Source organism: Benincasa hispida, chromosome 10, assembly GCF_027475165.1.
Source record: "Benincasa hispida cultivar pf3 chromosome 10, pf3_genome.v1.1, whole genome shotgun sequence".
Lineage (NCBI taxonomy): Eukaryota > Viridiplantae > Streptophyta > Magnoliopsida > Cucurbitales > Cucurbitaceae > Benincasa > Benincasa hispida.
Window position 1 is genome coordinate 40,637,599 of NC_143487.1, and position 11,522 is coordinate 40,649,120.

An 11,522-nucleotide genomic window follows, 5' to 3' on the forward strand; every position below is an offset into this window, starting at 1 on the left:
AAGTCTATCGCTGATAGACTTGGAGGTCTATATTGATAGACTTGACTATATTTGTAATTTTTTTTAAATGATGTTATACATTTGGTTATTATTTCTAAAAATACTACCAATTGCAATTATCCTTAAATTAAATTAAATATATAATTAATTGAATTAGATTTAATTAATTAAATTAGATTTATATTAATTATTAATTAATTAAATTAAATTAGTTAAATAACTCCCCTGCATGCAAGGGAGTGGTGAGTGGAGAGGGGAGTTACTAACTCCCCTCACATTATCTGGGATATGATCTCACATGTCTTTCCAAGTTTTTATAATCGGAAAAAAAAACATTCTCACTCACTCTCTCAAGAAAAACTCTATGCCCTTTTTCTTCTTCTTTCAACTGGTTTGCACAAACCATCTTTGTCCAAAATGATAGCAGTGAAGACCTACTCGGTAGTGTCTTGTTCGTGATGAGTTTGTATGTGCTTTTGGAAAATCAACCAAATTGGGAGAAGATATTGAAGACTATTCATCAAAGGTAATTATTCTTTTCCCAATAATCTTTTAAAAGCATGCTTAATCTTGTGATTTATCTTTGTTCTGTATAATTTTTCTATAACATAATTGGGGCAAAATTGATCACACACTTCCGTAAGGAATTCGATTCCTTCAATTAGCATAAGGGCCAAATTTTTGTTTTTAATAGGTTTGGAATTTTAGAGAAAAGAATGATGGGTTGCATTTGTGCATTTAATGTATGAATGTTAAGGTTTGCATAATAGATTTTTCGAAATTTTGGCATATAGATTACTGTATTTATGTTGATAAATTCAATGTAAGGGCCCGTTGTTTTGGACATTTAATTTAGTAATCGAGACTATAAGTCTGTGTTGTTCATTGGCAAAAGAGTTGTTGAGAATTGGAACCTGAAACAGTGAAATCTAGACAAAAAACAAAATATTCTAATTATTTTGTGGTGTAGCATCGCGATGCTTCGCCGTAGCACTGCAATACTTTGAATGTAGAAGCAAATTCTAGATGATAGCATTATGGATGGTTCAGGGTTAATTTGAAACTATTAGAAGTTTAACAGCACCTTCAAGGCTTCAAAGGATGAAAAAGGACGAAAAAATACCTAAAGGGCCTAACATCACGACACTTAAGGCAGAAGTAATAAAAATATAACAGGGCTATGATGTTGCCATGTGGTATTGCAACATCGTTGCAAGTCCCCAGTGAATGTGTGTGTTGCGGATAATTCGCATTGTCCATAAAATTGCAACGTTATTAGTAGCGTCGCAGCGCTCTCGACGAGACTTATATATACCTTATTTTCATTTTAGGGTCAAGAGTAGGAAAGTTGGTGGTCAATTTTGGGAGCTTGAAGCTCGGTTTTGACCACTTTTGAAATAAATCACTTGTTAATAAATTAATTTTGATAAAACCATTATTTCTAGAATCACTTGCAAACATGTCTAAATAAAATAGACTTCAATGAAAAATATGGGATTCGATTAAGTTTCAACACCTAAGTTGTGTAGAAGATTGATCGCAACCATATTGCCACCACGTGCATTTTACCTTATGCCACATTTTCCAGGTATCTTTAGAAGTATGATAAATTAAACATATACTTCTATGATTAATTAGAACTTAGATAATTAAACATACAAACCTTTAAAATATAGTGTGCCTTATTTCTAAGGTTCAGGAGTGTACATCAAACCGACCAAAACCAATCGAATTAAAGTCGGTCGGTCGAGGCTAGGGGTCGGTTGGTTGGTTTTCGGTTTTCCTGAAAAAAAAGTTGAGAACCGACCGACCGACATATATATTTGTTTTTAATTTTTTTTTAAATAAGTATAAAAGCAAGCTCATTACCACCAATCCAAACTCAAGCCTACTATTTGAATATTGATTTATTATTATTTTTTATGTTGTCTAATTTTCAAACCCATTACATGATTTATTTAAATTTTTCATAAAAAAATGATTGATTTAAGATTAAAAAAATTACTAATTTTATTAACCTAACAATAACACATTTTCAATTCATTTTTCCTTTTCATTCACCTTGGCTCCTCTAAAAAAAAAAAAAAAATCGACCATATCAACTAACCAACCCAACCGATGGTCGGGCGAATTTCACTCTTTTTTTTTTCGGTTTTCAGTGCCAGTTTTCTCCCAAAACCAACACCAACCAACTGAGTATCCCTATTCTAAGGTCACATGACATGGCGTCCTATGTTTAGGCTCTTAGTCGCATATTTCCTTATAAAATCTATGATATTGTACTAACCTTCTTTGCATTAAGACTCAACTTTTATGTTAACTCAAAAGAATTGTTTAAATTAACAAGTAATCAATGGATTTAATAAAGAAAATAACTCAAAGTCAAATGGGTGATAATACAAACTCAATTTGCTAATTAAGCTAGCTCATTCGTTGGTGCATCCACTACATCAAAATCCTTGGGAAAAGTTCAGCTCATCATGAATGAAATAAATCAATACATCATTAAAATAGAATCCATAATTATAAAATAAATGAATTTAGCTGAAATAAAGACGATAGGAAAGAATGAAAACTAACAAATTAAAATCTGGATAACAGTTATCCATGACCCTCTTGGTAATTCTTACATTCGAATGGTGCTTTTTCTAGCTCGATTCAATCTCTCTCAAAGATAACATCGTCTCATAACTCTAACTCATTACTAGAAACCAATCTAAGCCTAACTTTCAAAGAATTTTCGTTCTTGAAGTGTTGGAATGATTTTCTTGATTGTAGGTGTGATTTTTGTCAAGGATCATGACCCTTCAAAAAATTGGAAAAATCCACTAACTTAAAATGATTTCAAAAATCATTTTCATTTTTTTTAATTTAGTTTTATAAAATTAATTCAAAATAATTACTTAAATAAAACTAATTTTAATTTATTTTTAATTAAAATAATATTAATTTAATATCTAAATCTTAAATTAATAAAATATCAATATCACCAATAAATCAATTTTATATTTAATTCATAATTTAAATATTAATTGATTTTTCAATTTGGTTTAATTTCAATTAAATTAAATGTTTATAATTGTATCATATACAATCAATCGAAAACCCTTTTGAATTCATCACCCTAATTTCACACATCAATACTTAATTTGTTATTCCAATTTAATGAGCTAGTAGAGGGACCTAATTGACCTACAGATCATGAGCTCCAACGATCTGTAATTAATTCATTAAAACTCTTTAATCGAATTAATTACTATTCGTTAACTACCAAGACACACCACTATAGCTCGACAGTTACACTCTCTTCACCGTAGATATATTTTTGTCCATATAAATCATAATCAGTAAGTCAATCATTCACATGTTGTTCGTAATTATAGCTGGGTCAAAGTTATCATTTTATCCCTGTAAATACATCTTGTTCCTTAAGTTCTCACTGATCCTCAATGAATAATTTGATTCATAATATTACTTGTGAATCATGTCCTTCTCTACCACAAGAAGGTGGGGCCTCGATTGTTCAAAACCTGGAATCAGCATTTAAGAGAACAACCTATGCTAATCCTAAAATGGGTAGGAGTGAATTCCATCTTGCAGGGCTATGTTTCCAGCTATCCATCCGGTCTTATCCCAAAATGAAAGACTTATTGAGTAGTATTGTTGGACTACTTTCACCCATGCAGATCAAAGGATAATCCCGAATAAACAAGAGTTCATAGCTAGTTTAGGATTAAGATCGAGTTATCCTAGGTTACTTAAGTATAAAATAGTCAGTTTTAACAGTAAATGGTCGTTATAAAGAAAAGTGGTTATTTCGTGGTCCAGTCGATATGCAAACTCGTTGCATAGAATGTCCCCACTCATATGTCTCTACATCATGATCTGTAGATCACGGTCATCTGTATTACCTATACAAAATGGGAGCATCCAATAGTGTTACCAGGATGAGATACCCAATTTCATCCCTATACTTATAGACCATTTAGGCTATATACTTTTTAACTTGATCCTGTTTATGTCACCACATAAAGTTAAAGTATTCATATTATAGTCATGGATATGTTTATTGGATTTTCATAATAGAATGAAAAATCAACAACTTTATTGAATAATATACTCAATAATATTTCATTGATAATAAAATGTTTAACATAAAATTTACAAACTGCGAGTTCTAGGACAATCCCAACAACAAATAAGTATTTTTTCAAAAGAATATTCAAATATACACAAACTCATCAACTTATTTTAGATACAAACTCATTAAATTTGTAATTTAAGAAAATTGTTAAATATGCAATTGATTAAACATGTGGAAATCAATTAATTGGAGAAGAAATAACATTAGAAGGATTTGAACACAAAACTTTGTGGACCACATGCCATCTTAAACGATAAATCGACCCAAAACCTCAAAAGAAGATAAATATAATATCATACCATCTAAAAAATAATGTTACATCTATAGTATTAAATTTCTATCGACATGTCAATATTTCCATCGATATTTCTACGTTTCCATGGGTTTGATATTGATATGAAGAATGAATCGATATTTTCATTATATTGTAGAAAAACTCATAAAACATAATAATTAAATAACAAAATTTTTCATTAATATAAATATAATATAAACCATAGATATATTAACTTGTTTTTTTTACTAATTTAATTTTTTTTAAATGGTTTGTTTTTATAAATTTTCTAAAAATATTTATCAAAATCGAAATTTGATCGAATATCGATATTTGGATCCACATCATGACCGTAATAGAAACCGTAATAGAAAATTTTAAACCAATTCTTCTGTCCTCACTTATCCAGTAAGGCTCTACAGATGTCGGAGACCGAGCAACCAATTTCGCGGTAAGTTTCTTTAGAAATCTTCTTATGGAGTCCCTCAAGACTTCATTCCTCAGTCCAATCCACCTCCCTTCCCCTTCCAATCGCAGCACCCGCTACTCGTTAAAGTCCAAAAATGCCCAAATTTTCATCATCCGCTCATCGGTAACGCCCGATCCTTGGTCTCTCAGCGATGGCAATCCCGCAAGACCAAAACCCAGGTCCAAAAACGCCAAAAAGCCGCTCTCCGACGACAACGCCCGCCGAATCATCAAGGCCAAGGCTCAGTACCTCAGTGTACTGCGTCGAAATCAGGGCCCAAGAGCTCAAACGCCCAAATGGATCAAGAGAACTCCGGAGCAGATGGTGCAGTACCTTGAGGACGATAGAAATGGCCACCTCTATGGAAAGCATGTGGTGGCGGCGATTAGGCACGTGCGGAGTTTGTCTCAGAAAACCAAGGGAGAATACGATATGAGGATGGAGATGGCTTCTTTTGTTGGCAAATTGACCTTCAGGGAGATGTGTATTGTGCTTAAGGAACAGAAGGGGTGGAGGCAAGTCAGAGATGTGTTTGATTGGATGAAATTGCAGGTGGGTTTTATGGAATTGTATCTTTTCTATTGAGTTTTGTTTGGAATGTTGCTGTTTTCATAGAATTTCTGGATATTGTTGGTGGGGTTTTGTTTTTCATATTATGAAACGTCTTGTTTTTTTCCTAGATTCAGCTTGCGTAAGAGTAATTAAACTTGATTATTTTTTACTTGTACTGTATTTCATACATGATGATGAACAAACTGATCTTCAGGCAACCTGAACTGATAGCTTTTTGTTGGATATTTAATGAAAATCAAATCCTGCTGTGTCCCTTGTAGTTTCCTGTTGGAATGATGACTGTATATGATAGTTTTGATATGAACCATTCAATTGACTATGTTATAATAGTAGGCTTCTGTTTGGACAGTTGAGTTATCGCCCAAGTGTCATTGTCTACACAATTGTTTTGCGCACATATGGGCAAGTTGGAAAAATAAAGCTGGCTGAAGAAACTTTCTTGGAGATGCTTGAAGTTGGATTAGAACCAGATGAAGTTGCTTGTGGAACGATGTTATGTACATATGCCAGATGGGGACATCATAAGGCTATGTTGTCTTTCTATTCTGCTGTTAAGGACAGGGGAATCATACATTCTATTGCTGTTTTCAATTTTATGCTGTCCTCTTTGCAGAAGAAGGGACTCCATGCTAAGGTCAAAGAATTATGGATGCAGATGGTAGAGATAGGAGTGACATTCAATGATTTTACCTATACAGTAGTTATCAACTCACTTGTTAAGGAAGGCCATAGTGAGGAGGCTTTCAAAGTTTTCAATGAGATGAAGAACTGTGGGTTTGTTCCTGAAGAGGTGACTTATAACCTACTTATTAGTTTAAGCATTAAAAGAGGGAACTCAGATGAAGTTTTGAGACTCTACAAGGACATGAGAGATAAGGATATTGTTCCAAGTAACTATACTTGTTCTTCCCTTCTGACATTGTTTTACAAGAATGGAGATTTTTCTAAGGCCCTTTCTCTGTTTTCAGAGATGGAAAGCAAAAAAGTTGTGGTTGATGAAGTCATATATGGATTACTTATTAGAATATATGGAAAATTGGGTCTATATGAGGATGCCCATAAAACATTTGAAGAAATGGAGCAGTTAGGTTTACTTACAGATGAGAAAAGCTATTTGGCAATGGCTCAAGTCCATCTCAGTTCAAGGAACTTTGAGAAAGCTTTAGACATAATTGAGTTGATGAAATCTAGAAACATTTGGTTGTCAAGATTTGCTTATATAGTATCGTTGCAATGTTATGTAATGAAAGAAGATATAAGGTCTGCAGAATCCACATTTCAAGCTTTATCCAAAACTGGACTTCCTGATGCTCGTTCTTGTATTTATATTCTGAATTTGTATTTAAAACTAGATTTAGTGAACAAGGCTAAAGATTTTATAGCCCATATAAGAAAGGATGGGGTAGTTTTTGATGAGGAACTTTATAAATTGGTTATGAGAGTCTATTGCAAGGAGGGGTTGTCAAAAGATGCTGAGATTTTAATCGAACTTATGAAGAAGGATGAATTATTTGTTGATAATAAATTTATGGAGACATTTTCATTTATGTTTAAACTTGATGGAGGTGAGATAAATGAAAACACAATTGTCAGTTATGACCAACCTGATCATATGGCTCTCGATATGATACTTCGGCTGTATTTGGCAAACGGTGATGCTGGTAAAAGGAGTAAGATCCTGAAATTTATACTTGGGAAAGGTGGCGTGACCGTTGTGAGTCAACTCGTAGCTAATTTGATTAGAGAAGGCAAGAAAATAACTCGTATCTTTTGTACATTGGTGTGTGCACTCACACACACATATTTTGAAGTATGATAATATCTTTTTATGGATTTATATATGTATGCTTTCAGTTTAAGGCAAGCTCGATTAATTTCTTTACTCTACAGGTGATTCATTAAAAGCAGGAATGCTTACAAAAGAATTACTCAAGCTTGACTGCCGACTAGATGATGCTACTATAGCTTCCTTAATCAGTTTGTATGGGAAAGAGGAGAAAATAAATCAAGCAGCAGAAATTTTGGCAGCAGTTGCAGATTCTTGCACATCGACATTGATTTTTGGTTCCATGATTGATGCCTATATCAAATGTGATAAAGCTGAAGAAGCATTCACACTATACAAAGAACTAATTGAAAAAGGATATGATCTTGGTGCTGTTGCTGTCAGCAGAATAGTGAATACTTTGACTGTTGGTGGTATGTTGTGGAGTCATATAAGTGACCAGCATTACTCGTTTTCTGCTTTTCTTTACTCTTATTTGATTAGTCTTCTTTTGCTGTTGCAGCTCAAACCATTTTCTTAAATAACTTAAAGGCTAAAAAGAACAAATGACTGGTTATGGAATCGACGGAGACATTAATCTGTGCTAGTTTAGGCTTTGGCTTTAAATGTTTTCATGGGAAGTTTTAGACACATCTTTCTTTCCCCACTCAGACAGAAGCTATCTTAATTTGAGAACAAAGTTTCTGAAGAGCACACTTTGTGCTGACATGGTATCTAGTATATCTATAGAGTTCTTATTTATTTATTTATAATTATATTTTAACAAAACCTTTCATTGATGGAATGAAAAAGTTACATTATCCAATGACCAAGTCGAAGTGTCCTGTGGAAATCTTAGAAATTTTTGTAGCTTATAACTATCAGAGGATAGAGCTGGGTGCTCTGCTTAATGATGACTGGCTTGGTGGAATAGATTCCCCGAGCCAACCCATCCCTTCAAGCGGTCATTAAATTTAAATTTTGTGAGAGTTATCGGATAATCTAACCAATTAAACACAATGGTCTATCTCTGATAGCATTTTAGACTTTCTTATGCATTCGCATTTGCTTCTACTATTGAGGTAGTATTGGATTATTTCCAGGAAAACATCGAGTGGCAGAGAATGTGATACGTGCGAGTCTTAATTGTGGCTTGGAGCTTGATACGGTGGCATTCAATACATTTATCAAGGCAATGCTGGAGGCAGGTTGGTTCAGTTCAAACATATTAATTAATTATGAGTGATGAATACTTTTTGAAAAACATTCACCATGATTATAACATGTTCTAATTTGCAGGGAAACTGCATTTTGCATCCAGAATATATGAGCATATGATTGCCCTTGGCGTTGTACCATCAATTCAGACATATAACACCATGATTAGGTATGAGTTGAAATGACTCCAGATTCATTGAAACTGATTGCTAAACAGCTATTGAGGCTGCCACACCTGTTAGGAAAAGATATTGATGTTGATTTTGGCTTTCTGTGGATTCAGTGTCTATGGACGAGGTCGGAAGCTCGATAAGGCTGTGGAAATGTTTAATGCAGCTCGCAGCTCAGGACTCTCTCCCGATGAAAAGGCATATACAAACCTGATTAACTGCTACGGGAAGGCTGGTATTATTCTTCTAGATTCAATCAAATAACCCTGTAAATCATTTACATAGCATTGAACTCAATTGTACTATGGCTCATGATCCTTTTTGGTGTTCCACCAATATGTCTAAGCAGTCTGTTAATAATGTAAAATATTTTAACAAAGGCAATGAAATTCTGGCGAAATAATAATTAACTGTTGCAATTTGTAGGTAAGACGCATGAAGCAAGCTTGCTGTTCAAAGAAATGCTGGAAGAAGGGATTAAACCTGGGATGGTACTTTCATAAGTCATAATTTCCCTTGGATCTGTATGGTGTTGATCATCTGTATTATTGATTAAATATACCTTAGCCTTTCCATTTGAACTTTTGGGTGCAGCGGTGATTTAAAAGATAATAGAAACCTTCGCTCTGTCGGTAGAACTAGAGTAAGGGTTGTACATGGGTAGGGTCGGGTCAGGTGTTGGAATGGCTCTACTGCACTTTAGAATTGCAACTTGGTTATTTATTTGTTTTACTTTCTAATTGAGGAATTGTGATGATAAAATGATTTTGATATCTTTGAACTTCTAACAATGTTCTAAGAGACTTTTCTTTGACATCATTCTATTAAGTTAATGGATGTAACATGTGAGAAAGAGAGAGAGAGACAAGAGACTAATCTTTGCTTTGGTATCTTAATATGTTTATGTGAATTGGTCTACAAATCGTGCTGACTTTTTACTAAAAAATGCAGGTCAGCTACAATATTATGGTCAATGTATATGCTAATGCGGGACTTCATGAAGAAACAGAGAAGGTTTTCAAAGCAATAGAGCAAGACGGTTTCTCACCCGATTCTTTTACCTACTTCTCGCTTATTCGAGCTTACACACAGAGTTGCAAATATTCAGAAGCGGAGAAAATCATTAACTCTATGCAGGAAAAAGGCATCCCCACGTCTTGTGCACATTACGACCTGTTGCTCTCAGCTTTGGCAAAGGCAGGGATGATAAGGAAAGCAGAAAGAGTCTATGATGAACTTCAAACAGCTGGTCTATATCCCGATGTTACATGCAATCGGACGTTGATGAGAGGTTACCTGGACTATGGATATGTCAAAGAAGGCATCAAGTTCTTTGAATCTACATGCAAATATGCAGGAGACAGGTTTATAATGAGTGCTGCTGTGCATTTTTACAAGATTGAAGGAAAGGAGGATGAAGCATTGAATATTTTGGATTCCATGAAAACTTTGGGTATTTCCTTCTTGAAAGACCTTCAAGTCGGATCGAAGGTAGAGTCTGCTTGAGCCTCAGCATATTCAGTGATTCGATTCACAGAAACATTACCTGCGGAAATGTCATTTGACTGAGAAGCAAAGGGAGTTAAGAAGATGCACATACAAGAGAATGTACTGGATATGTGAATATTATACATGGAGCTATAATATATGTCTCTTGGACCAATGTGTTCATCAAACGTCTTGGAATGGTTGCAGAAACATCCCTGGTTACTGTAAGGAAATTGAGGACAATAAATGGGATCGAAAGATCACATCAACTGATTTAACTGCTGTTCTGATCTCTCTTTTCGATCTTGCTGAGATGACACGGTATTGAGGAATTTTATTGTCCTGGATTGCTTATTTGGTTATTTACGCTATACCGATATGACAATCAGGGCTGAAAAGTGACATTGATTTGATGAAGATGACATCTTCTTGCCAATCTAGATACTGTTCTGAGGAAGTTGGATGAACTTGTGAATAGAATATTCGTTGTACTGGAAGCTGTCAAGGGGAAATGGGAAATATATTAGCAACTAGAGTGTAATCCTCATGTTGCTAGTTGATCTAGTTTGTAATTGTATCATCTTTTCATCTATCTTTTAAGTTTGTTTCTAAACTAAAGTTATTCAAATTTGAAATGCTCTGCAAATTATCATTGTACCCCTTCATTTTTAATGGAACAACTTGTCAAAATTAAAGTTCATACAGTTAAGTTTCAAATTTACGAGCCATGAGCAAACTTCCAACAATCAAATAGAAGTGCCAGTTTTTTTGTTATGTTATGATTAGGTCTTTGCAGTTTATGAACGGGTACATTTTGTCCTAATCATTTTATTAATCCATATATGTCGGAAACCCCTTCAAAACTTAGTGATATTTGCATAGGGACTAAATTGGTATAAAGTTTAAATACTAATTTGTTATCAGCTAAAGCAAAAGTGTATTTGAAAATATTTAGATCAAATTATTGCAAAGTGAAGTTTAAAGATTAAATTAACATTAAATTGTTAATTTAATGAAATTACAAAGATCCTACGAAAATCTTAATTACAAAGATCCTACGAAAATCTTTTAACCTATTTTAAATATATGGTCTAAATTAAAGAATAAAATTTAAACCTTTTTATTTGTGGTTTTATTTTTAGCTATGAAGTACATATACTTCATATGAGGCAAGAGGCAAAGAATCAGTATAAACACATATCGGATACCGATACTTTCAGATACTTCCCAGATACGTATCTGACACGCGATTTGACATATCTATATTTTCAGATACTTTCTAGATACGTATTTGACATGCGATTTGACGTATCTATTTCTATGCGTATTTTTTTTTTAAATAAAAAAGACAAGTAACTCATCTAATCTTTCCCAATCTAAAATTAGGCAACTTATTACAAAAGCTCATTACTCGAGTTCAA

At 33.7% G+C, this 11,522-nt stretch overlaps 1 protein-coding gene across 1 annotated transcript; it reads left to right on the forward strand.

Moving 5' to 3' along the window:
* The first annotated feature begins 4,743 nt into the window (after nucleotides 1-4,743).
* LOC150033349 (pentatricopeptide repeat-containing protein At5g27270-like) lies at nucleotides 4,744-10,818 on the forward strand. The gene is made up of 8 exons (XM_090305780.1): nucleotides 4,744-5,439; nucleotides 5,810-7,208; nucleotides 7,351-7,659; nucleotides 8,329-8,433; nucleotides 8,525-8,612; nucleotides 8,727-8,848; nucleotides 9,040-9,104; nucleotides 9,565-10,818. Exons 1-8 carry the CDS (start codon nucleotides 4,894-4,896, stop codon nucleotides 10,117-10,119), a joined length of 3,189 nt encoding a protein of 1,062 aa, XP_090161906.1. The 5' UTR covers nucleotides 4,744-4,893; the 3' UTR covers nucleotides 10,120-10,818.
* Nucleotides 10,819-11,522: the final 704 nt, after the last annotated feature.

Excerpts from the sequence above, each read along its gene's own strand:
- LOC150033349 (XM_090305780.1), top strand. The coding sequence starts at position 4,894 with ATGGAGTCCCTCAAGACTTCATTCCTCAGTCCAATCCACCTCCCTTCC. Across the intron at positions 7,209-7,350 it reads AGCTAATTTGATTAGAGAAG|GTGATTCATTAAAAGCAGGA; the intron begins GCAAGAAAATAA and ends TTTACTCTACAG. Across the intron at positions 9,105-9,564 it reads AAGGGATTAAACCTGGGATG|GTCAGCTACAATATTATGGT; the intron begins GTACTTTCATAA and ends TAAAAAATGCAG.